The following is a 27,433-nucleotide window of genomic DNA, read 5'->3' on the forward strand; positions in this document are numbered from 1 at the left end:
TTTTTAAAAAATGCTATCAATTTTTAAAAGCATGAGGCATATCTACTGATGGAAAAAATGACCATAATATGCTGTTGAATCAGAAGACAAATGTAAAAAATAGTATATAGAATCCTTCTATTTATGTTTATGTGGTTATATACACACATATTGCCCAGAAACACACAATTGTTCACTACTACTAACAGTCTTGATCTCTATGAGACAGGATGACCAGGAAATTATGCTCTTCAGTATTTTTTTATATAAGGAACATGTATTTCCAAAAGCAAACATGAAAAAATATTGCCATGTGAAAAAAAAAGGACAGTACTATGACAAAAATACACAAAATAGACAGAAACCAGGAGATAATACAAGCAAAGATTACTAACCTGGGGTCCATAAACCTCAGGAAATCTATAAATTTGCATAGGAAAAAAATTACATCACCACCTTCACTAATGTCTAATGAAAATTTAGTACCTCTTTCAATTAGAACTAAAACACCTACCATGATACTAGCAGTAACTGTGATTTTGGTCATTAACACAAGTTATATTTTCATATCACATTATAGTTGTTACAGATATCTCAAAATATCATCTGTATGTACCACAACTTCAAAATTATGATAATTATTATACTCACTACTAGATCTTGTAATTTAAGTGTATTAATAAGAGGCACATTAATATATCACAAATTTGTTTCTATACATTTTAGTATTTTAATGTAACAAGTTCCTTTTTAACCTTATTTTTTTTCATTCACTTAAAATCATTATTCTAAAAAGGCTCCAGCCTTCTCCAGTCTGCCAAAGGGTCGACAGCACCAAACATCCACCTATATCCAAATATACCAGTCATCCATTAGAGGCAGGAAGGGACACCAATCATGAGGATATTCTAATTATTCAGGCATAAAGCAATTAGGGCCTAAATCCAGGGAAAAAACAAAATCATTCCAATTTTAATCAATTTGTCTAACACAGAATCCATAATTTTCCTCCCCAAATTATCTCCCCCTCCTTCTGATTTCTCAGTCATCTCTGACTTCTTCCTTCATATTTAATCACCAATGTCACTTTATTAAAAGCTCTAGCTATCCCAACTGACACAGATTTCTTGACTTACCACTTCATATTTTAACTCTTTAAAAAAGAGCCTCCCTCCTTCTATTCTGATCTCAACTGATTCTGCATACCTCAACCAGATAATCTTCTTAAATAATTATTCCAGGGGCGCCTGGGCGGCTCAGATGGTTAGGCGTCTGCCTCCGGCTCGGGTCATGGTCCCAGGGTCCTGGGATTGAGCCCCACATTGGGCTCCTGGCTCAGCAGGGAGTGTGCTTCTCCCTCTCCCTCTGCCTCTCCCCCTGCTCATGCTCTCTCTCTCTAGCTCTGTGTCTCAAATGAATAAAATCTTTAAAAATAGTAATAATTATTATTCCAAACTGTCACCAACCTGCTCAAAAGCACTCAATGCTACCAATGTGTTTAACAGTCATATTGGTAATTGTGAGATTCTAGAACCCTATTTGCAGTTACTATTAATCAAAAGTAATATATTGCTATGTCCTATAAAGTATCATTTAAAACAACATTATAACAAAATTCAGGCATTAATAAGAGAACCTCAATTTATAGATGTAAAAAACCTCTTGGCTGCTCTAGAGTTGAATATAGGATAAAACTAAAATTCTTGGGCGTCTGGGTGGCTCAGTTGTTTACACGACTGCCTTCGGCTCAGTCATGATCCTGGAGTCCCGGGATCGAGTCCCGCATCGGGCTCCCTGCTCAGCGGGGAGTCTGCTTCTCCCTCTGACTCTCCCCCCTCTCATGCTATCATTCTCTCTCTCAATAAATAAATAAAAATCTTTAAAAAAAAAAAAAAAACACTAAAATTCTTTACCTAGGCATTCAAACCCCTCCCTAATAATCATGTTCCAATTTGCCTTACCAGCCTCCTTGTTGTCACTGAACCCCTGGAAGTTAACCAGAAATTAACTAAATTTCCCTCTCAAACTTGAACCTGGACTTGCCTTTCTGTTACTACATATTTGTTGATGTCATTTCTACCATTTGCAATGCCATTTGATTATTCATTCATTTAGTAAACAGTAACTAAGCCCCTAATATATACTAAACACTCAGTACACTGATACACAGTAGGGGTTTAACCCCCTGCAAACAACTTGGGCTACAAAGTGAGGTATCTCTGCCCTTAAAAACTCACAGTTTAATGGAAAAGTAGAAATAGAAACCAGGTAAATACAAGACAATATGGTAAATGTTATGAAAAAAGAATGCACAAGATGCTAGGGAAGCACAGAGAAAGAACATAAAACAAAGACTGGAAGTATCATCAGGCAAGATTTCTCAGAGTAGGAACAAGCTAAGGTGAATTATTTAAAAAGTCAATGAGGTCATCAAGTGTAAAGTACTGTAGGCAAATACAAACCATAAACCAAGCTATAAGTTACTCAGTATGACAAGTCTAGGGAATATGTTCAGGAGAGAGGAGTAATAAAATGATAAAACTGGAGAAGTACACAAGGACAAGATCATGATGGGTCTTACACATAATCCTATGAAATCTCCACTTCCTTCTAAAGAAAATAAGCAGCAGCAGGATATCCTGGAAAGTACACAGGTTTAGGAATTCCAATGACCTAAATCTGAATTTGAGCTGTCATTTCCTTGTTATGTGAGTTTCATCAAATTTGCCTCTCTGAGCTTCAGTATCCTCAACTATAAAATAGGGATTAATAATATCAATTTTGCCAGGATTCTAACAAGAATTCATGTAAATCTCCTAAGAGAGGTCAGCAAATTACAGCTTGGCTTGCCAGCAATTAATGGTTTTACATTTTTAAACGATAAAAAAAATAAAAACTACAACAAAAAAAGAATACAGGACAGAGATCTTAATGTGACCCACAAAGCCAAAATATTTACTATGTAAGGACCTTTACATAAAACACCAACTCCTGCCCTCAGCACACAGTATGCAACCAAAAAATAGTAACTATTACTATTATTGAAGGATTTTTAAAAGAGAACTTAAGCAGTGTCAAATGAATTTTGCAAGGATTTCTCTGGTGACAATGTATACAAAGGAACAGAAGTTAAAGAAGCAACAATGGATGCTGCAGTGTTCCACTACCTTTTCCTTTCCTTCCTTCTCCTAACCATAAAGGAGAGATCAACTTCTACCTCCTCTTTATCCTTATAGATTACAAACTGGTATGTACTCTATGTTATAGCACTTAATGGTCTTTGTCAGTTAGCATATTCTTACACTTGCTATTTATCAGGGCTTAAATCCCTTATATGTATAAGTAGTGTAAGAGTAAGTATTCTGGAGTCAAACAGATCCTACTCTAAATACTGATTTCACCAACATTTAAGACTTGTTATTAACTTGTATGGATCCTAATAATAAGAAACAGTACTGGCTAACTTATATTGAGTTCCAGGTTTTGTTTTTTACTATGGATGTGCCACATACTACTGTTCTAAGCACTTTATAGATATACTTGATTTAATCTTCACAACAACCTTGCAAGATAAGAACTATTATCATCTCCCTATTACAGATGAGGAAACTGAAATATGGTGTAGGGAGTTTCCCCAAGAGCTAGAAGTGAAGGATCCAAGGGCTCACATTATTAACCACCTACAGAATGAGAATCATTCTCTACTTCACAGGATTTTCATGAAAACTAGTTTAGATTACTATTTAAAGGGAAGGGGATGGCTTTTCACAGTCCTTAGTTCTCAGCAGTCCAATAAATACCTGTTCCATTTCCTAGTAAAAAAGATTACATTCCAAACTTTTTATTGCCCAGAACCCTGAATACAATAGCTGGTAGCCAGCAAAAACTTAGTATTTATTAAGTGAGATATACTTTAAAGTGATTAAAATTCTTGTACTGTTTCAAGATCATATTCTGTATATTCATGATATATTATTTCATAAATTACAGAAGACTGCACTGACATGAACCTACAGCAGAACATACTCTTGCCTATTTCTTGGTTTTAAATTTAAAGATGATCAGACAGCAACGAATATATACATAAAGATCTCAAGAAAGTCTTTGTATAAAGAGACATTACAGTTAGTATAGCCTATATTTAGTTCTATTCTCTTAGTAGTATTTGTAACTGGTATTATATAACTCTGATCTATGTTACTCATTTAGGGAATCTAAGCAATGTGGGAAGAGAAAAAGATTCTAAACTCTAAGATTACAGAGAGGTTCTCTCTGCAAAAAATGAATATAAGATAAAGTGTTGTAACTTCTACTTTGTGTCACCAATTAGTGTCACTAATTTCTACTGTTAATAAACAATATGAAAGCCCCAAAATACCTGGCATCTATTCAGTATGAATGAGTCCCTCACAGAGCAAAGTGAACTACTTATTTCTTCAAAAAAATTAAAAATAGGTTTTTATCTGTAATGAGATTTTAATGTGGTCTGAAAAAAAATGATAGGTATCTTGCTACAAAAGAGAATACAGAACAAAAAATCTATTACCACTTAATAATTTTGACTTGTAAACAGGAAGATTCTGGCTAATCCAAAGTTATTTAACTTCTGCGATGTATAACATGGGACAGAAATAAGTCTTTTTTAAATATTTATCTAATCAGAATGTAGCTGCATGGACACACAATTGAAGTTCCAAAAACTAAAGGGTAATAATCACCACATCAAATGAAACATAACCTTAGTTTGCAGAACAAAATTTCCTAAGAAAGCTATCAAGTTTTTTAGAAAACTTACAAAAACAAAACCATTCATGCTGAAATATTTTGGGAAAAAGTCAGTTAACAACCAGGTTCAAAGTAAATATGGAATTCTTCATTAAATATACCCTCGATAATCACAAAAATGTGTTCCCATCTTTTTAATCCTATGGTTAGCTCTTCATTTACGGTTTAGTATTCTGCTTAACTGTGTCCCCCTCCGAACTAGCTATCAATGTAATCAGGAAAAAAACCCTCACACTGTTTTTATTAAACGTTTTTTGAAGAGAAACAATATTCTCCACTACTCAAGAAGGCTGAATTACTCAGAAAATCTTCAGTAAAGGATTAAGGGCCCTCCAAATGTGTATATGGATCAATGGGAAGGCAATTAGAGAACATATAAGGAGTACGGAGGGAAGGAAATAAGGGAGAGGGAAAAGAGGGTGGTGAAAGCCAGCTCCTCTTTCTCAAACAAGTTAAGCATTATTACCTGCCTCTCAATACTGGACACAGTATCTTCACTTTTGTAATCCATATTTCATACTTCCCTCAAAATTCAACCCTAACACCCCAGAACCCCTTCATGAGAGAAACACTCAACAAACTAGAAATAGAACCTCCTCAACCTAACAAAGAGTATCTATGAAAACCCCACAGCTAACAACATACTTAATAGTGGAAGATGAATGCTTTCCCCCAAGATCAGGAAGAAGACATGATTATCTGTTGACACTTCTTTTCAACAATGTACTGGAGGTTTCAGCCAAGACAATTAGACAAGAAAATGAAATAAAATGCATCCAGATTGGAAAAGAAGTAAAAACTATCTTTACCAGTGACATGACCCTTGTTATAGAGAAAATGCTATGTAATGAACTAAAATAGTATTAGACCTGATAAATTCAGCAAGGTTGCAAGACACAAGATCAAGAGACAAAAATCAATTGTATTTTTATACACTTGCAATGAACCCCCCAAAAATTAAAAAAACAATTCCATTTATAATAGCATCTAAAAGAATAAAATATTTAGGAATAAATGCAGTAACTTAGACTCTGAAAACTGAAAAATATTGTTGGGAAAAAATCAAAGAAAATCTAAATAAATGGAAAAGACTTAGTATTGTTAAGATGGCAATGCTCCCCAAATTATCTACAGATTTAACACAATTCCTATCAAAATTCCAGCCGGCTTCATTGTAGAAATTGACAAGGTGATCCTGAAATTCATATGGAAACAGGAAATACCCCAAATAGCCAAAACAATCTTGAAAAAGAACAAATTTGGAGGACTTCCCCTTCTCAATAATAAAGCTATAGTGGTCAAGACAGTACTTGGTATAAGGAAAATCAAATAGATCAATGGAATTAAACTAAGTCCAGAAATAAACCTTCATGTTTATAGTTGACGGATTTTCCAGAGGCATGACAAAACAATTAAATGGGCAAAGAACAGTCTTTTCCACAAATGGTACTGGGACAACTAGGTATCTGCATGCAAAAAACATAATGTTAGACTAGACTCCCTACATCAGGTCATATGCAGAAATTAACTCAAAATGGATCATAAATCTAAGTGCTAAAACTAAAAAACTCTTAGCACAAAACAGAAGGATAAATCTCCATGACCTTAGATTAGTAAATAATTTTCTTAGATAGGACACCAAAAGCACAAGCAACAAAAAATTAAACTTTCATCAAAATTTAAAACTTTTTTTCTTTAAAAGACATCATCAGGGCAGTGAGAGGATAACTCACCAAGTTGGGGGGAAATATTTGTATCTATAATATACAAAAGACTCTTACAACTCAGTGATCAAAAGATAAATAACAACTTAAAAATGGGCAAAGGATCTGAATACATACCTCTCAGAAAATATATATACAAATGACCAATAAACAAATGAAGACTCAGCATCTTTAGGGAAATGCAAATCAAAACTGCAATGAGATAACTAACACTCACTAGGAGAGCTATGATCAGCTATGATCAAAAAGATAGTAACAAATGTTGGCAAGGATGTGGAGAAACTGGAGCCCTCATACACTGCTGGTAGGGATGTGCAATGGTGAGGGTGCTTTGGAAAACAGAAGTTCCTCAAAAGTTTAAATACAGAGGCACCATGGGGCACACCTGGCTGGCTTGGTCGGTAGAGCATGCAACTCTTGATCTCAAGGTTTTGAGTTCGAGCCCCACACTGGGTGCAGAGTCTACTTAAAAAATGAAAGCTTTAGGGGCGCCTGGGTGGCTCAGTCGTTAAGTGTCTGCCTTCGGCTCAGGTCATGATCCCAGGGTCCTGGGATCGAGTCCCACATCGGGTTTCCTGCTCGGCAGGAAGCCTGCTTCTCCCTCTCCCACTCCCCCTGCTTGTGTTCCTGCTCTCGCTATCTCTCTCTCTCTGTCAAATAAATAAATAAAATCTTAAAAAAAATAATAAAAGCTTTAAAAAATAAAGAAAGAGAAAATAAACACAGAGGCATACAATCCAGTAATTTTACTCCTAGGCATATACCCAAGAGAACTGAAACTATGTACACAAAAACTTGTATATGAATGTTCATAATTGAATTACTTATAATAGCCAAAAAGTAGAAATAACCCAAATGTCCATTAGCTGATAAACAAAATGTAGTATATATGCATACGATAGCATATTATGCAGCCATAAAAAGAATGAAGTACAACATGGATGAAACCTTGAAAATGGGGTAAGTGAAACAAGCCTGTAATAAAAGACCACATATTACATTAAGATTCCATTTGTATGAAATGTTCAGAAAAGGCAAATATAGTCAGAAAGCAGATCAGTGATTGCCTAGAAGTAAGGGTATGGGAGTATGGGGGGGGTACTCTTAAAGGATATAGGATTTATATCTCAGGTGATATAAATGTTCTAAAATTATGATGCTGGCTGCACAACTGTGAATATACCAAACACCAGAGTTACATATTTTAAATGGGCTACTTCTATGGTAAGTGAATTCTATCTCAAAAAAACTGTTACCAAAAAAACCCTCCCAATTTTTTAAGTAGTCCCTGACCCACCCACCATTCCATTTCACATTACTCCCTCAGAATGTCTGCAAAGAGCTTATACTGTAGTGACTTGGGCTTGTTCATTCATTGTTTTGAAATAATTAAATTATATGTTTTATCTCCTTTCCTCATAACCTACATGCTTTGCAAGGGTTTCTTCTACTTCTTTCATACTTTAGAACCAAGTATAATAATGGGTAAGAATGGGCCCTCAAGTAAGGGCTGGAATTTTCAAAATGCAAAATATTAAAAATATATACCATGGAGTAGTTAACAAGACTACTCAGAAGACTTCCTTTAGGGGTGCCTGGGTGGCTCAGTCCTTAAGCATCTTGCCTTCAGCTCAGGTCATGGTCCCAGGGTCCTGGGATCGAGCCCCGCATCGCATGCATTGGGCTCCCTGTTCGGCGGGAGGCCTGCTTCTCCCTCTCCCACTCCCTCTACTTGTGTTCCCTCTCTCACTGTCTCTCTGTCAAATAAATAAAAATCTTAAAAAAAAAAAAAAAAAAGACTTCCTTTGGAGGAATACAGAATATATAAAATTCCTCAGATCCTTAACCCAACTGTTCAGAATAAAAATAAGTGGAGAACATAGAGATAAGGTTTCACATTACAATAATCCTAGGTAATGAAAGAGTAAGTTATGATTTAATTAAAATTAAAGTTGCCCAGAGATAAAATTCATTTAATATATTAGAGGCTCACTGTTAGTGCAGTTAAAGAAAGTTGTAGTATTTTCATCATGAAACATGAGCACAAGTTAATAATTAAACCTTTGTTGTTTATTTGATGATTTTATTGTTGAGTGAAGTCTCACATATATTAATTAAAATGAGTTTAGAATTACAAAAACAGCAACAGCAAACAAGAAAACACAGTAAGGTCCACCTAAATATTTCCTTAAAGTATAAAGTAATAATAATATTTTATCCTAAAGAGAGAGTGAAAATTCAAAACTGTGTTTCCCATGGAACTGTAACACAGAAACTGAAATTCAAAGTCAACTGATTTCAAATTACAAAGAGAAAAACTCAAACAGCCGAAGCCCAATAGACCACAATGACAGTTGATAACTAGATAGTAAAGGAGAGACCTACTAAAGGTTGTAAAATCCAATTGTTACGTTCTCTGTAAAATTTGTATCTTTAAATAGCTAGATTCCACTTGTCGTTCAAACTCCTCATAGGAGAGAGCTCTTCCTCCTCTTGTGGCTTTAACTCCTTCCTTCTCCCACCACCCCCCCCACCTCCCCACCCCAATTTTACTCTTTGAAGATGGAAAGCAATTTTTAAGTATTATAACTCACCTTTTTGACATAATTTCATAAATACATGCTACCATCTAAAACAACATCATGAAATGCCCCAAGCTGTCCACCATCTGGGGACTACATTCCCATCCCCCTTGCATTCAAATAAGGCTCTGTGACAAATTCTCACCAGTCCAATGTGGGCAGATGTTTGTCACTTTAAGTCTGGGAGTTCTTAAGAAATGGCCTGTAAGTAACACACAAGGCTCCAAAGCCCTAAAGAATGCTAGAGCCATAGATGTTAAGGAGTGTGGGTCCCTCAAATACCACATGGAGGAAAGCCACAAGCCTGCTAACCAGGAGCACCTGCACAGAACTGTTACATGTGAGCAAAATACAAACTTACATGTGTTAAGCCACTGAAATTCTGGTGTACTTATTACCCTAATTAGCATTATCCAAAGTAATACATGCACAAAGTCTTAAGTATTTCAATTCCCCCCAAAGACATTTGTAAGGGATACTTTGGAAAGATTGTTTAAAAGCCCTTTAAGTAACATTAAATTTTAAAATCTAAACAATTTTCCACCTTAATTTTGTTGTAACATAATTACTTTAAACAATGATAGCATGAGCAGTTCCACTGTTAATAAATTTTACTGTCCACATGTCTTAATATTTTATTTTAGTTCAGTATATTTTCATGATTACAAAGAAATGTTTTCCTCAATTTTCTCAAATTAAAAAATTATGAAGTGTTTTAAAACACTGTAATTCATAATGTCTAATTTGTAATATCTAATATCTACTTAAAGGCAAAATTCCTATTATATTGTTCTTAAAGTATTAAAAATTATCCATAATTTGTGTATTTCTTTATTTTATTATCATCTATAATTCTTAAGGTAAGAATTCTTCCTTTAAATATAACCATATGGGCGCCTGGATGGCTCAGTTGGTTAAGCGACTGCCTTCGGCTCAGGTCATGATCCTGGAGTCCCTGGATCGAGTCCCGCATCGGGCTCCCTGCTCGGCGGGCAGTCTGCTTCTCCCTCTGACCCTCCCCACGCTCATGTGCTCTCTCTCTCATTCTCTCTCTGTCAAATAAATAAATAAAATCTGTAAAAAAATAAATAAATAAATATAACCATATGGCAGATAACTGTTCACTGTAAATGTACACATACCCATAAGACACACACTTAAACAAAACCATGACATTTTGCATTCTAAAAAAGTTCTCCCTGTGCTTCACAAAAGTGTTAAAATTTTAGTGCTTTATAGGTTTTTTTTTAAAGTTTAACATTGCTGATATAAATAAAAATAAGGCCTAACTGGGAAACCTGGCATTAGTAAACAGATAGTACAAACTTAACCCAATGAAACTCCTCCCACATTCTCTTCACCCTGCCTTCATGAAAAAAAAAAATCCTTCTTTAACCTCTCCATTGCCTTTAAATTCCATATCATTTTTTCCCACAATACAATTAAAATTAAATGAACAGCACATTTACTACTCCACACAGAATAAAAATGGAAAACTATTGAAAGCTGACTGAGGATTTTTCCTTAAACCATTCAGGAAAATATTCCAAGAGGTTTTTGTTTTCCAAATCAGTCAACATGAACTAAAAGAGTTACACAGCAATTTTGGGGGCACTATTCTTTGTGAATCTATAAAGGTAAACTAAACCATTTTAATGCTTGATTGTATTGGAACATATATGTGCTACATACAGTGTGAACAATTTTTTCCAGGGCTACATAGACAGAATTCATAAAGAGCAGTGAAACTGAGAGATGCCTATTCAAAAATATGGGGGTAAAAATGTATGACTAGATAGTCTCTATAAACTAATATACTAGGCCACTTTAATGACAGTCTCATTTCTAGGAAAGACATAAAATACAACTTAAAACTGTTTATATATACTTTATGTATTATCAAAGGACTTTGAAATGTTCTATTGTCTTGATTTTTAACCTACAGTTACATAATACTGCTCTCAATTATCAAATGGGTATTTGTACTTTTTTTTTTTTTTAAGATTTTATTTATTTTTTGACAGAGAGGGAGACAGCGAGGGAGACAGCGAGAGAGGGAACACAAGCAGGGGGAGTGGGAGAGGGAGAAGCAGGCTTCCCGCTGAGCAAGGAGCCCGATGTGGGGCTCGATCCCAGGACCCTGGGATCATGACCTGAGCCGAAGGCAGACGCTTAACGACTGAGCCACCCAGGTGCCCTGGGTATTTGTACTTCTATACATGTTTTTCAGTGACCACAATCAGGGCTGCAGGAGGAGGAATATTTAACTAAGCATCTACTATGTGCCAAACATGTTTTCTCATTCTACCCCCAGGTCAATCTTACTATAAATGTATTATCTGCTTGTTACAAATGAGAAAATTGAGGTTTATAGACATTAGGTAACTTGCTAAGGTCAAAAAGCTAAGAAAAATGGCCCAGCCAGAGTTCTGAGGTCTGTAAAACAAGTCCTTTTTTCCACTAAACTACTTATGTTGTTTTTCCAGCAGTGGTCATAGAGAACAGCTCTCCACTCCTATTCTTCCCTCCACTCTTGTTCCCAGTGAACAGCCTGGAACATTTCTTTGTGAGACCAGGTTTAGAAACAGAGCTATCTGGCCATTATACAGAGCATGGTCTGCAAAGATCCAATCTGTATCATGACTTTATCCATACGGTTTTAGCTAGATGAGCTTACTAAATGCAAACGGAAAGAGGGTGGAGTAAAGTAGATGAGCAAATAATTATCCAAATACCATTTATATTTGGGTCTACAACGCACTGTACACCTATTGGCAGCTTTATCTTTATAGTTCCGTTTTGCTTAGACTACTCTCAAAATAGCTTTCCAGGAGCACACACTGGGTAGACAATAAAGGCTACTTGATCTAGGTTTTGGAGATTCTGAGCGAAAACTTGTTTGTTTGTACGTGACTATCCTGATTGACAATTAAGATAAGTAGAGGCAATACGGTAGTAAAATGTAGTACTGTGCTTCCAACGTGTACAAACGGCTCCGCTAAACTCCCTGAACACAATCCATCTAAACAGCTAAATAGGCCGAGTTAAGGACGATGACAGCTACAGTAACTTCCTCTTCCTCACCGACCTCCTCAGCTCGGCGCGTACACGCCTTTCCCCCTAGGAGGCAGGATAAAACAATTTCAAATGCACAAAATCGATCCAATCCCACCAACACCACAGGACAGGGAAGCCAGGCTCCATTTCTTCCCCCGCCTCTCAAGAAAAATGTTATCTTAAAAATTGCATACATATTATCCAAGAGAAAATACTTGCAACGAAAACTGAAAACGTGTACTCAGTCTCTCCACCCAGCCTTCAGGGAAAGAGGAAGGGAAGGGATCTCAACACCGCGTATTCCCGAGATTTTACTGCTTTGATTCACTTTCCCTCAGGTCCCACCGCCGGCTAGGGGAAGAGCTTGCAGTTCGAACGCCAAAATCTGCCTTCGCCTCTCCTCAGCAGACGCGGAGGCGGCCGAGGCGACGGCAATCCGCGCGCCCCGCCTCCGACCCTCACCTGCCCAGGCCCGAGGCAGCGCCCTGGGCCCCCGCGGGCCCGGCGTCCCGGGAGGCGTCCGAGGAGGGCGGCGGGAGGCTGGCGCGCTGGCTGGCGGGCGCCGAGGCGGTTAGGCCGCGCTGCAGGCCGGCGCGCTTCCTGCCGGGCCCCGAGAACAGCGGCGCGGCCCCGACCCGCGGCTCTCCCGGCCTGGCTGCTGTGCGCGTGCCGCGCACACACTACCCTCCCCGGCCGGGCCGAAGCCGAGCAGCTCTCACCTGCGAGGCACCGGAGCCTCGGCCACAAAAGGGGGGGGGACGGACACGCCACTCGGGGGGTCCCAGACACACGAAATCCGCCCCCAGAGTCCCGGGCCCTGGGCGCGGACCCCCCAACACACACACACACACACACACCCCGGAACCTTCGCCGCCTCCGACAGCGACGCGGGTCAGCCCCACAGCCGACACACACCCACTCGCTCTGGGTCCTCAGGCCGCCTCCCCGCCCGCCAGAGTCCCAACTCGCACACCCACACGCACATTTGTCCCTCTCCCACCTCATTTCCCCGGGGACGCGCTCCTCTTGCCACCACTCTCGATCTACTCGGAGGCACAAAAACACTCTACCTCATTCTCTTCCTCTGGCCCAGGAGAGGCAACAGCAGCCATTTCCCCGCGGCAGGGGAAACACACACACACAAACACGCGCGCGCGCGCACCAGGCCCCCACAGATGCTTCCCCTCCGAAGCCGCAGACGCAAACACAAACACCCACGGGCGGGCCTCGCTCCCGCCCGCCCCGAAGGGAAGCCGCCGCGACAGGCAGGGCCCGCACCCCGCTCGCGGGCGGACGGGCGCGCAAGGCGCCCGGGCCTGGGGTCGCGGAGGGCCTGCGCCCCCTCCTCACCTGCATTCAGCGCGCCGGGGTCCGGGCGGCGACGGCGGCGGCGGCGGCGGGGCGGCTGCTGCTGGTGCTGGTGCTGCGGCGGCGGGGGAGGCGGCGGCGGCGGTGGCGGCGGGGCTGAGGGCAGCAAAGACATGCAGGCAGCCCGCCGGGGGGAGAGGCACCGGCCGGAGGGGACGCGGGGCGGGCGGGCCGGGCCGGGCCGCCTGAGGAACAGCAGAGGCAGCGGCGAAGAGGACGGCTGACGGGAGCGAGGAGACGGACTGGGGGCGGGGAGGGGGACGAGGGCCGCGCCGCCGGGTTTCAGGGACGGTGACCCTGGGCGCTCAGGAGAGGCCCCGCGGCCGCCGACGCGAAAGCCCCCTGCCGGAGGAAGCTACGCCCCCGCAGCCTCCGAAGCCGCGGCTATTACTCCGAGAGCCGCGCAGAGCCTGGCCTTGGCCTTGGCCTCCTGGCACTGGGGCTGCCGCCGCTGCGGGGGTTGCTGCTGCGCCTGCCGCTGCTGCCGGGCCCAAGGCTGCTGCACAGAGACGCCAGCTTTCGGTGCCTTCGCTCTCGCTCACACACGTTCACACCCCCGAAGGCCGGGGGAGAGGCGTCCGCGCGATATCGGTATTGAGATTAATAACAAGGTGCAGAGAGTGCGAGAAGGAGGAGGGTTGATTGACGTGGAGGGGCTGGCGAGAGTCAGTCACTCCCCTGCGCGGGGGTGAGGGGGAGGAGGCGGAGCTCCAGCGCCGCGACTCGGCCCCGCCCCCTGGTCAGGGCGTTTGGTCTTGGCGCGCGTGCGCGCGTGGCTGCCAGGAGTCTTACCCATTTTCTCCTTTACCCTTACCGCTTTTTTGCTCTCTTTTCTTGGCTTCAGTGACGAGCAGAGCTGGGAAGACTGGTAGGGTATCAAAAATCTACGTCCACAAAGCCGTGGTGGGGAAGAGACTGGCGAACCCTCCTCAGCCTGTGTTCGTGCCTGGACTCGGCGCTGTTTACTGCATGCTCGCCAGAGGCTGCCTGACTGCGAAGCTGAGCGCTGGTCTGGGTAGCTAATGAGACGCCAGGTGAGGTGAAGTGACGAAGGAGAGGTTTCCTGACATCTTCGATGGGTTTTTTTGTGGGTTTTTTTTACATAAAACATCTGTAAGTTGTGTCGCGAAAGGTAAATAAAAGAACCTGTGACGCTCTGCGTTAATCCCCTTCCTATTTGCTAATTCTCCCCTCTCGCGATAGAATTACGTTTGTTTGGCAGTGCCCCCCCCCCCCCGAATGAAAACATCAAAACGGAAACGAGAAAGATTAATGTTTACTTGGTGAATGTGGCCTTGACATTTTAAGTTTCTGGGGTTTAATTATGTTTTTGTGGATCAGCTTCTGCTTTTTACCACCGGTAGTCCAAAAATTATACCAGCTCTAGAGGCAGAATACTGCTATTGCTTGCAGTTTTGCACAATCTCTCGATGCATGCTCCGGGCTTGCGTACTTAAACAAGCAGCATAGGTATATTAGCAGCGTAGAGTATTTTTTCCCCCCACAGGGGTGTTGTTCAGCATACTAAGTATGTTGTGTTGGTTGCAATTAATTAGGCCTTTATTATTGAAAGCCAAAGGTCTTCATTACCTCGGGGGGTGGGGGGCGGCGGGCGGGGAAGGTGTGGTACATACAAATCATCATTTAGCCAGAACTGGTCGGATATGGAGTCCACCATTGCAAAAGAACAATTGCACCACTTTCATTTTTGTCACCAGAAAGTGAGTGAGTGAGTGAAGAAGCCCCTTAAGATATAGAAGACTGGGCTACTTTGTTTTCCAACTGTGTTAAGTTTCTTTTTTTTTTTTCCGTGTTAAGTTTCTATTTCCCTCTCTAGCACCCCCATTCCAGCCTCTGTAATAGGTGTCAAATGGCCTAATCCTGGAGGAAGCCTCACTCATTCCCAACTATCTTCACTCTAGGCTGACATATATGAATAGTGATCTCTAACTTTGTAAGTAACAAAGAAACGAGGCACTTCAGGAGCCCAGACTAGTAAACCTGCCTGAATGGCCTTTTGCCACAGCATTTCTATTTGGCACACACTCTTCCCCCAAGGAGAAATACTACAACTGCTGAAGAAAAGAGGAAAATAAACACCCGAAAAATACAAATGTGATGATGGCATATCCTCAAAAGATTTAAGCTTCTTAAAATACCTATAGATAGATAAATTCCTAGCTATTCGTTTATATATATTAAACAAACATCTATGGAGGGGATATTATGTTCCAGACATTGTATTTAGCCTCAGAAACACAAAGATAAGCATATATAGTCCCTATTCTTACGTAGCTCACAATGGTTGTAGGGGAAACAGACTCTAAACAGGAAATTCTCACAGAACAACCAGAAATGAAATTATGAAAGGTAACACAAAATTAATAGTCACAACAATACCCAGGAGGATAAGGCTGATAGCACTGGCATTTTTACTGGAACCATATGCTATCTCTCTCTGCTATCACTCTCACAGGCTGACTAGCAAGTAGCGACTGGGGTGAGGAAAGAGGGGATAGCCTTTGCAGATGTTAAGGAAGCACTAATAAATGGTGTGGTTTGCTAGTCTTGAAGCTCAGGTTCATATGGGGAATGTTCATTGTTGGTCTCTGAATTTTATATAGTAAATGATCACAATCCATTGAATAATTGTAATTGTGACATTCGGAGTTAACAATAGTAGGTGGCTTTGTTTGTTTTTTTTTAATTAAAAAAAAACAATCGAATGCAGGTTAAGTTTAAATAACCTCTACTCTCAGGAATGTTCTCTCTATACCATAGCAAATGTATTGACTCACCGAAAACAAAAAGAAAGCAAAACTTCTATATATTAATAAAAATAACTATATCATCCCAAAAACAGATTGTTTTTCTCATTTGCTATGAGATTGAGATCAGAGAAATAATTTTCCAAATAGTTGGCATTGTATAGATGCTGAGAAATTAAATCATCATTGATACTAAAAAACTCCTAAGATTCCAATTAAAAATACATTGCAATAACAACAAAACATTAGCACTTAAGCCATTTTTAAAAAGCAGTTTTATAGTAGATCAAAGTTTGCAACAGAATGGTAACCTGTTTTGATGTCTCATTACATGGGAATTTTTCATGTTTGTCAGACATTGCAATTTTTTATTAACATTAAAAATAAGAACACAATAGAAAAGTCTCTCTTTTAAAAAAAGTGATTTATCCCACTGAAAGCTTCTGGCTTAAGTAAGGCCTTTTTGACCAAGTTGGTAATAGCAGCACTGTGTAGGTACAATTTGTTCTGAAACAACACTTACGTTTATTTGCATTGTTACAGAATTGTTCATTTCTTCCCAATTAAAAAAAAAGTACTTGATGTTCTAGTGACCACCTGTGTCTTTTCCAAATTAGCAATTAATATTTGATCTGAGTATATCTGATCTCCATGTTTTTTCTGTCAGTAGCATAGGTAACTGGACCTATAAGATCCCTGAGAACTATGTTCTTTTATCTGTTTTCTGAAATTCTGTTGAACAGTTTGCTCAAAAGGCAAAGGTTTAAAGTTTTTTATTTAAGAACATCATTACTATTTGATAAAGAACTAAATTTGACTTTACTGATTTTAGTACACTTATATTGGTAGCTACATAATTTTTCAAGAAAAGTATCACATTTATTTAGTAAGATGTAATTGGTAAAATAATTAAATGTAATTTTACCTGATACTCAGTACAGCTTTTAAACAAGTATTAATCAAGATGATCTTGAATTTTTACTTCCCAGACCTCCGGACAGGGCATCCAAACTATATTCCAGTGACATATTCTACCCTTTCCTGAACCACATTCCTCTCTATCTTCCCATCTTAACTCATCTTATTCCTCTTCTGTCTCCCTGTATCCTCATTACTTTATTTCTAATATTTTTTGAGCTGCCATCTACCATGGGTATATTCATCCAAGAAAGGTGTCTTTACTCACTGCCTCTGCCCCTCTCCAGGTCCACCAACTCTCTCTGTCCATCAACCTCCCCTTTATTCCTTTCTCTAGAATGACTATGGATGACACCAAGGACCATCACGCCACCCTGGCCAAAGATGAACATTTTCCACCATTATATAGTGTGCCATATGATATGTTAGTCCTAGATAAAATGGCAAAGCAGGCAAAGTTCATCTTGGTGCCCTCCTGCCTTCTCTTTCTTTCTATACTTCCCATCTCAAGTTCCTTGATCCCTGAATATTCAGAATCTCCACCCCAGCCCCATCAACATCAGCACCACTCTTTCTAGTACTTCGCTTATTCCAGAAATTTTCTAATTAAGCACTACCACCATCAGTAAATATCTAGTACTTCAGTTTATCAAGGACTTGCAGGCACCTGGCATGCTATCCAATCAATACAATCAATTATTTTAATGCTATATTCCAAGGATCCTCATGGGGTTTTGAAAGGTATACTCCAGAAACCACCTAGGGTACAGAGGGGACCAGGTAGGTGGGACTTCAACTAGAAAGTTTCTGTTTTACATATTGACCATCTATTTGTCTCCCTGGTAACTTTCCTTTTCCTACAGACAATATTCTTTTCTTTTGGAGAAACTATTCCTGCCTGTTCTATAAACAGGTGACTTTAGTGGCAGCTGCAGCTCAGTCCCCCAACTTCTTGGCTGCAGAGTGGGCATGTGACTCAAGCCAAAGCAAGCAGAGCTCTTTCCCAGGAGGTGTTCAGGTGGAAATAAGGAAAGAAGGGCTGTCCCACTACAGTGGTAGTCTGAGGAAAGAAGGGAGTCTTGATAATGGCAAGTGGCCACATACTGCTTTTGTGGAATGAAGCCATTACACAGAGATGAAAGTAGAGCAAGTCCTAGTGGAACACCAGTATGAGGTGCCAGTCACCCATGGGGTCCAGCTGCACCTTTTCACATAGTACGCTTAACTAGTCAATTCTCTTCTACTTCTAGACTGACTTGAGTCAGACCTCAAAACCAAAACATCCTGACTAATACATTGTGTCTCTGCATGAAAGTTCTTTCAAAGAAGGCTAACTGCTGCTAAATAAGTTTGAAAGTCACTGAACTAAACTATAATAAGACATTATTATTGGTTGAATCATAGTCTACCAAACGTTGAAGGTCACCTTGTCCTAATTCCTCATATTCCACATGAGGAACCTAAGGCAAAGTGACTTGCTAAACATCACACAGGCAGTCAATGGCAAAGTCAATGTTAGGAACTGATCTCAGTTGTTCTCTTTGTTACACTATCCTGTCACCTGTTTAATTCCTCCCAATGATATTTTTAAGAGGGAATTACTTAGAGAAACAACCTTAATCTAAAATAATAAATCACAACAGTGGCAATTTCACTTACTGACTGCTTAGTGAGAAGCTGTTTGGCTGCATGGAGGCCATAATAGATGCCTTTCCTCTTTAAGCCTCTCAGATGTGGTTCATATTGGGCCCAAACACACTCTTTTGAGTCTAAGACAGGTCAGAGCTACAGGTTTTAACACCGTCTTTAGGCTTAAAATTTCCAATCCAGAGTTCTCGCCACACATTCAGACCTACGTTGTCAATTTCCTCCTGGATATCTCCACCTGAACAGTCTGTACATATTTCAAGATCAGTATGCTTAAAACTGAGCTCATTGTCTTTCCTCCCAACATCTATTCCTGGCCTTGGGGAACCCTCTCTCATTAAAATAGTACCACCATGGGGCACCTGGGTGGCTCAGTTGGTTAAGTGACTCTTGATTTCTGCTCAGGTCCTGATCTCAGGTTCATGGGATCAAGCGCCTCGTGGGGCTCTGCTCTCAGTGCAGTCTGCTTGGGGTTCTCTCTCTCTCCCATTCCCTCTCCCTCTGCCCCTCCCCCTGTTTGCACACACTCTCTCTCTAGGTAGATAAATAGTCTTTTGAAAAAAATGGTACCACCATGCTAATAGGAATGGTTCCCCAATGCAGAACCCTAGGAATCATCCTTAACTTTTATCTCCCATCATCACCACAATCTACCAATTTGACCTACTAAACACTTTCATTAATCTATTCCCTCCATCCCAGTGAACTGCTAATGTCTTAAGTCAGCCTGTCTCTTGCCTGCGTTTTCGCATTTTGTCTATTAAGGCATCCCTACTAAGTATAATCCCAACATCCTTCTAATACATATTCTATTCATTTTACTTTGCTCTTCAAAATCTTTTTCAATGACTTCCCATAATCTATAAGTGAAAAGCCAATTTCACAAGCATATATGGCCCTTAATGATCTGCCTCTCCCTTACCACCACCACCTGAAGCCATTAACTATCAGCCTCTCTCTCTCACCCCTGCTTTTAATGAACCACTTATTTCCAAAGCAGGACATGCTCTTTTAGATGTTTTTGCACAAGCTACTTACTCAGCATGGTATGCTCTTTCCCATTTTTGTCCTCCTCTTGAAATCATGTTTCAAGCTTTAGCTCAAGCATCACTTCCTTTGTGGAGCCATCTTTAAAAGTCCTACTGTGTATTTTCTTAGCACACTGTGCCCCTTTGATTACAATGTATGTGGTTAAATTAACTAGTAAATTCTCTTCTACATCTAAATTAATTTGAGCTAGACCTCTACAACCAAAACATCCGGACTAACACATTGTTTCTGCGTGAGGGTTCTTTCAAAGAAGGGTAACTGCTGCTAAATAAATTTGGAAATCACTGAACGATAAGGCATTATTCTTGGTTGAATCATAGTCTTTAAAAAGAGACATCTCATTTGTGGAGATGAACTAGAAAAGATTCCCTGTCTGCTTGAATGCAGTCTATCAGAGCCCAGCCCGCACTCACTTTTTGGCCAGATGTCTGTGCAAAATGCGAACTGAGCAACCATGTCATGGTATACTGTCATTATCTATGTAAGTATACATCTGTCTTTCACAGCCTAGATTTTAAGCCCTGTTTTTTTGTTTTTTTTTTTAAAGATTTTATTTATTTATTTGACAGAGAGAGACACAGCGACAGAGGGAACACACACAGGGGGAGGGGGGAGGGGGGAGGGGGGAGGGAGAAGCAGTCTTCCCGCGGAGCAGGGAGCCCAATGCGGGGCTCCATGCGGGGCTCCATGCGGGGCTCCATGCGGGGCTCCATGCGGGGCTCGATCCCAGGATCCTGGGATCATGACCTGAGCGGAAGGCAGAGACTTAACGACTGAGCCACCCAGGCGCCCCTTTAAGCCCTGTTTTTATTCCTAGCACATCACAGAGTGATACATAATGCTCAAGAAACATCTGTATAATTAATTAATTACTGGTAGCACTTCTTAAACCAAACCACTTGGCCTTAATTTACTAACAATTAGCTGCTATGCAAGAAATCAGAAATAACAGTAACTTAAAATAAATTTTATTTTGCTCTCACATAAAGGAAGTATGGCAGTAGTGAATTCAGGGCTGAAATGGCACATCCATGTTCAGCAGGGATTTGTCTCCTCCCTGCTATCCTTAGAACATGGCTCCATTTCCAGCCTCAGCATCCAATACAGCTGTCAGGGCCACCTCATATGGCTGTGCACTTCGTTTACTGCAAAGGCACCTGACCAAGAAGTGAGTGGGATCTATATACTGCAAGGTAATGCAGCTGCCCAGAAGAGGAACTTTTTTCTAATTCATCTGCAAGGAACGGTGTTTCTTTCTATTCTGTTCAAAGGTACCAAAGAGTAAGTTATCTGCGATATGGCCATTGAGATTCCAGCTATCCCACCCATTCTCCTAGAAGGGCAAAAATTACCCCCATGTCTGGGCACTTTCCTGGAAGGCCTATTTCCTTGCATTTCTTTGGCCCAAACTTAATGACAGGACACAACTAGCTGAAAGGGAAGCTGGGAAAGAGTGTTTCAGTTAACCGTACTGCCACCATAAATAAATACACTGGGAAGCTTCAGGATAGGTGTAGCATACATACAATCCATCATTTCAATATTGGATGGTTGATGAGCCCAAAGAAATACACTAAGGCATTGTACTGAGTTTCATAACTAAAAATTTAAACTCTAACAAAGCAAACTTAAACTTATGTTTATCTAAATTAAAGCAAGACACTTTCAATAAAATTTTCATGGTCTGTTTTTTTGAAACCAATCAATCTCTCTCTAAAAAACCAGTAGAGTTTATTTTTGGTACACTGAACACTCTTTATATAAATTCTGAGTTGTCGAGTAGAAGGATTCTCTTACCCTTTATAAATTAAAAAAGAAAAATGTCCCCTTAAGAAGGTGATACTCCTCACCCTGTTACCATTAAAGTTTTAGGACTGTGTGTTTTGTATTCATACCTATATGTCTAAGCCAATGGATTCAGACACCTTTCCAAACTCAACACATTCTTCCTTCACGCCCCCTAAATTTCATCCAAACTTGTTCCCTGCATATTCCCTGACTCCCACTCTGTACCTTTGTTTGGCATTGTTCTTGGCTTCCACTTCTCAGCCTATCTCCGCATAATCAAAACAAGCACATCTTTCAAACACCAGTTCCAGTGCTCCTTCTTTTGTAAAGCTTTACTTGATGTACCCCCCACAACCAGAAGTATCTCCCTCCCCATCTGAATACCCACAGCACTTTGAGAGAAGGGACTCTGATGTTTTATTTGGTATAGTAAAAATCCTATGGCTTTTGGAGTAAGATTTGAGTCAAGACAGGATACAAATTCTGGCTCTGCCTCTCACTATGCCAGACAAATTGCTTAACTTCATCTGAAACATAAGTATAATATGTACTTGCAAGGTTGGCATGAAAACAAGTGAAGTAATAACTGTTGTCAGACACTCAATGTTTCTTGACTAAATTAATAAATATAGTATACAGGCTTGTGCTGAGTTATCTTATTTTGAGTCATAATGTGAATTTTTCGAAGATACCTTCAAGGAGCAGTTAATATACTTTCTTCCATTAGATTTTATCAGAAGTAAAAATCATAAAAACAAAACACATTTAAAAAAACACACTGACATAATTAAAAGACAAAATCACAAGTAGAAAATACTTAAACCATGTGTTTACTTCAAGAAATTTCTTCACCAGAAATCTCCAGGTAACCAGAGCCTGAAAAATTGTGGAAATGCACACATCTGTTTACACTGAGTTAGGAGGCAGGAGTGATGTGTTCTACTTCCAATATTGTTATTAAATACTTTCCCTACCTTTGGCAATTTGCTAGGATTGTCATTTCCCAGCTTCTTTATCTATCAAAAACAGTGGAGTAAAATCAAGACATTACATACCCTGAACAACCTAATGGTGAAGATACCAAGTGTAAATATTATGAAAAATACTAAATAATTTTAAAAATGCTATATATTATTATGTTTTATAATTATGTTATTAAACAAAGACAAATAAGTGGTTAAAAGAAGTTATGTCTCTTTTGGCTCTCTTCCTGCAATGAATTTTTTTTTTTTTTAAGATTTTATTTATTTATTTGAGAGAGAGACAATGAGAGAGAGCACATGAGAGGGGGGAGGGTCAGAGGGAGAAGCAGACTCCCAGCCAAGCAGGGACCCCTATGCGGGACTCGATCCAGGGACTCGATCCAGGGACTCGATCCAGGGACTCCAGGATCATGACCTGAGCCAAACGCAGTTGCTTAACCAACTGAGCCACCCAGGTGCCCCCTGCAATGAATTTCTTCTTTATGAGCTATAATGCCTTGTTTTCTGATAACACACCCTAATCAATTCCCCAGAACAAACCCACCCACCTAACCTCACCTTTTTCTTCCTTACTTGTTTCCTTTGATAGTGCAGAATTTATAATTGTCTGATCAATTAAGTTAATATTTTTACCTGATCAACTCTTTTGGTGGATAGAAGAAATTATATGCTAATGCATGGGTTGACCCATATAACTGCTTTACCAAAAATACCAAATGTCACTGTGTTCTCATGCTAACTGCGTTGAGGATTTGCTTTTTTGTTTTTCTTGTTCTCGTTTTTCAGGGCAACCTGCAATTCTGTGTACCAAGCATGAGCTAGAGATTGAAATCATAGATTATATAATGTCAATCCAGGCCCCACACTGATACGTGAATCTGTTAATAAAAGTTATAGTCAGTTGCTGTAGGGGTGCTTTTTAGTACATTGTGCTTAAGGGGTGATTTTTCAGATAAGAAATTTCTATGAAATTCCAAATTTCTAAGAGAATGTAGATGTTCAACCTCTGGATTTATTTGTTTTGATTATATGCTTTTTAATTAAAATATCAGAATATTCAATAGGGAAGTAGGAGTGAATTAAGAAACAATCATGGAACACTACATCAGAAACTAATGATGTAATGTATGGTGATTAACATAACGTAATAAAATTAAATTAAATTAAAAAAAAAGAAAGAGTAGAAAAACAGGTACATTTTATCAAGATTATACTACCTGGCATGTTATTCTGAAAGCATGCATAGTACCATAATTTTCCTAAAGTGTTGTGAGGAATGGATACTTCATGTGCTCTAAAATTTCTATGAAATGTCTATGAAGCATTTTTATATTTCTTTTAGGAACCAATTACACTTTTCTGGGATTTTTCCTGTCAACAAAGTACATTTAGTATAGCCTCTAAAAATGTGTCCCCTACTATGCAGAAGAGATTGTTGCACTAATTACACTATTGGGCTGAGACCAAAGTTTCTTCCCACAGAAAGGAAGATGGCTGGTTGGCTGACTTACCCCATTGTACATGAGAAGCTGGAACAGCAAGAGAGAGAATGGTGGACAGGCAGCTACAGGTAAAACAGAGAGAGGGTAACAGGTCATATCCTCATGGTGTGTGTTGCTGAGGAGGCTCTGCCCAGATGTCCAGCTAGCACATCAGAGCTAGAAACCCGATCTCCTCCGATATTAAAAAAAAAAAAAAACAACTAAAAGTGCAGAGTTACACTTTAGACCCAGCAGCCCTACCACCAGTAAACTGTGCTCTAGAGAATGTCAAGCTCTAGCCCATCTGGTTTGCCACTCCTGTGTCCTCAGGACACCAGTGAGTAAGGGGCCCAACAGAAAAAGGATTCCATCCACCATTTCCTAAAGTGGGGAAAGAAGCCTAATCCTTTTCTCTGTGTGTCTTTAGGAGACAAGAAGAGTTTACTCTTAAATTGTGAAAGGCTCTCAGAAATATTTGACTGATAGAAGAATGGGGGATAGGAATGGGGTGAGACAGAAACATTTACATGAGGGTGCCTGGGTGGCTCAGTTGGTTAAGCGACTGCCTTCGGCTCAGGTCATGATCCTGGAGTCCCAGGATCGAGTCCCGCATCGGGCTCCCTGCTCAGCGGGGAGTCTGCTTCTCCCTCTGACCCTCCCCCCTCTCATGTGCTCTCTCTCTCTCATTCTCTCTCTCTCTCAAATAAATAAATAAAATCTTTATAAAAAAAAAAAAGAAACATTTACAGGAGACTAGAAGTCCAGCGTTCACTTGTAGAATCGAGACCCAGAAAAACTTAGCTTTTGTCAAATTCCCTTCCTAATATACAGCCTGGTAAGTCATTGGGAAACTCATTTCCTTGAGGGCCATATATTTTGTTGTTAATAGCCCTTTATTAATGAATTGCATTGTAGAAAATATAGACAAACAAAAATAAAAATGTTACATTTCTACTACATTTAACACCTTAGTGATGTATGTCTTCCTGGTTCTCTTTCTATATTTTATTTTTATTTTTATTTATTTATTTATTTTTTTAACGATGTTATTTATTTATTTGACAGGGAGAGACACAGCGAGAGAGGAAACACAAGCAGGGGGAACTGGAGAGAGAGAAGCAGGCTTCCTGCAGAGCAGGGAACCTGATGCAGGGCTCGATCCCAGGACACTGGGATCATGACCTGAGCCGAAGGCAGACGCTTAACGACTGAGCCACCCAGGTGCCCCTCTTTCTATATTTTTAAACTAAATCAATTCATACTGTGTATGCTGTTTTGTAGCCTGCTTTTATCAGCCAATGATGTCCACCTATTTTAGTAAATATTTCTTTTATCTAACACATAGAATATAGTCCTAAAAATTCCGTAATGACACAAAAATGGTTTGTCCAAACTAGTCTCCAGTCCAGAACCACACATTACATCGAGTTGATATGGCTAAGTCTCTCTTTATCTAGTACTGTCCCTTTTTTATGACCTTGACTTGAAGGAACTGGGACAATTATCCTGGAGAATGTCACACTTTATGATTTGTCTAATTTCTTCCTTGTGTTATCATTTGGTTTATTCCACTGTCCCCTGTGGGGTTTTTTTGTAAATTGGCTGTTATACGTAAGGTTTTAATGAATTCAAAGTAAGTATTTCTGGCTAGAATACTTAATAGGTACATTCTGAATACCATATTGCCTCTCCTCAGAAGACACATACTATCTGTTGACTCACAATAAATAATACTGATGTGGACCCTGGATTAGAGTGATGACATTCCCTTCACCCACCCAGAAATGTAGCTTAATGACTTGTGAGGTAGAGACTTAATAACTGGAAAAATGTAGACTTCAGTATTGCTTTTATCCTTAAGAATTTTATGTTAGTAAATAATTAATTTGGCTTTAGAATCCATTATCTGGCTGTTTTGTTTTTATTTGGATGGTAGACTTACCTTCATGATTAAGTTTTACTTTGTATATTATTAAAATTAGTTCTGATATACCATCTCCTGTGGGAAACTGTGGCCCAGAAGTACATTGTATGGCAGAGCAAATAAACTAGATGTTAAAATTTTGCGTCAGATATTCCACACATTAAATAATTTACATTTTGAAATTTGACATTTATGTAATCTAGAATAACTCTTTAAATGCTAAACAGGGGCACCTGGGTGGCTCATTCGTTAAGCATCTGCCATCAGGTCATGATCCCAGAGTCCTGGGATCAAGCCCCACATCAGGGTCCCCACTCAGCAGGAAGCCTGCTTCTCCCTCTCGCACTCCCTCTGCTTGTGTTCCCTCTCTCGCTGTGTTTCTCTCTGTCAAATAAATAAATAAAATCTTTAAAAAAAAAAAAAAAGTGCTAGGGCGCCTGGGTGGCTCAGTTGGTTGGGCGACTGACTGCCTTCGGCTCAGGTCATGATCCTGGAGTCCCGGGATCGAGTCCCGCATCAGGCTCCCTGCTCAGCAGGGAGTCTGCTTCTCCCTCTGATGCTCCCCCCTCTCATGCTCTCTCTCTCTCTATCTCATTCTCTCTCTCAAATAAATAAATAAATAAATCTTAAAAAAATAAAAATAAAAATAAGTAAAAAATAAAGTGCTAAACAACAGGTTTTTGGTTTGGGTTTTTTTTTTTTTAACTAATACCAACTGCTGATACACCCACACAAAACAATTTTGGCAAACTTCTACCAGTTGACCTTTAAAATAATCATTAAAGAGATTATGCTATTTTCTGCAACAGAGATAATTTTGTTATTTGTGTTCTTTCCAGAAGTACACTCCACTTTTTTATTTAGTTTGTCTATATTGGTGGCCCAATCCCCCAAATAACCAGGAAAGCACAATATATCCACTATTTCAAACCATCTAATTTTTTTCCTATTTGTTTTTCATCCATAATATTATATTCTGTGCATACCTACACTGTGCTCCATATCTACATTGTATTATTTTTATATATATAATATTTTAAACTGAATAGACCAGCCAAACCTGTTTTTTTTGGACTGATTTTATGAAATAGAACAGTCTTTTAGTGTGAAAAGAGCTTCTATTTCACTCTCTTGTTCTAAAATGATTCATGCTCATCACACATTTTAATTTGTGTTCTTTTTTTTTTAAGATTTTATTAATTTATTTGAGAGGGAGAGAGAGTGTGAGTAGGGGGAGGAGCAGAGGGAGGAGGACAAGTGCAGAGCCCAACGTGGAGCTCAATCCCAAGACCCTGAAATCATGACCCAAGCCAAAATCAAGAGTTGGACACTCAACTGACTGAGCCACCCAGGCGCCCCTGTGTTCTTTTTTTTTTTTT

The 27,433-nt window shown here is 39.8% G+C and overlaps 2 protein-coding genes across 7 annotated transcripts in view; one reads left to right on the forward strand and one right to left on the reverse strand.

The window, feature by feature from the left end:
- The window catches only part of CNOT6L (CCR4-NOT transcription complex subunit 6 like), a 114,691-nt gene extending 100,254 nt beyond the window's left edge, over window positions 1–14,437 (reverse strand). Inside the window, exon 1 of one of the 5 annotated variants that reach the window (XM_045880930.3) lies at window positions 14,310–14,437. Coding sequence is in view for 2 of the 5 variants with exons in the window: in XM_045880932.3 (XP_045736888.1) it covers window positions 13,198–13,202 (5 nt within the window). In the remaining 3 variants the exon portion in view is untranslated. Of the gene's footprint in view, window positions 1–12,846; window positions 12,867–13,127; window positions 13,337–13,477; window positions 13,799–14,309 lie in introns of those variants that run through there. The other 4 variants (XM_045880933.3, XM_045880932.3, XM_045880931.3 and 1 more) reach the window with 4 other exon arrangements.
- Window positions 14,390–27,433, forward strand: part of MRPL1 (mitochondrial ribosomal protein L1) — a 146,913-nt gene continuing 133,869 nt past the window's right edge. Inside the window, exons 1-3 of one of the 2 annotated variants that reach the window (XM_064584665.1) lie at window positions 14,390–14,529; window positions 24,132–24,219; window positions 25,196–25,351. The gene's annotated coding sequence lies outside the window, so the exon portion shown is untranslated. The remainder of the gene's footprint in view (window positions 14,530–24,131; window positions 24,220–25,195; window positions 25,352–27,433) is intronic. The other variant, XM_064584666.1, reaches the window with a different exon arrangement.

Source organism: Mirounga angustirostris, unplaced genomic scaffold (assembly GCF_029215605.1).
Source record: "Mirounga angustirostris isolate CCGP_5_RB_7025 unplaced genomic scaffold, mMirAng1.0.hap1 SCAF_2, whole genome shotgun sequence".
NCBI lineage: Eukaryota > Metazoa > Chordata > Mammalia > Carnivora > Phocidae > Mirounga > Mirounga angustirostris.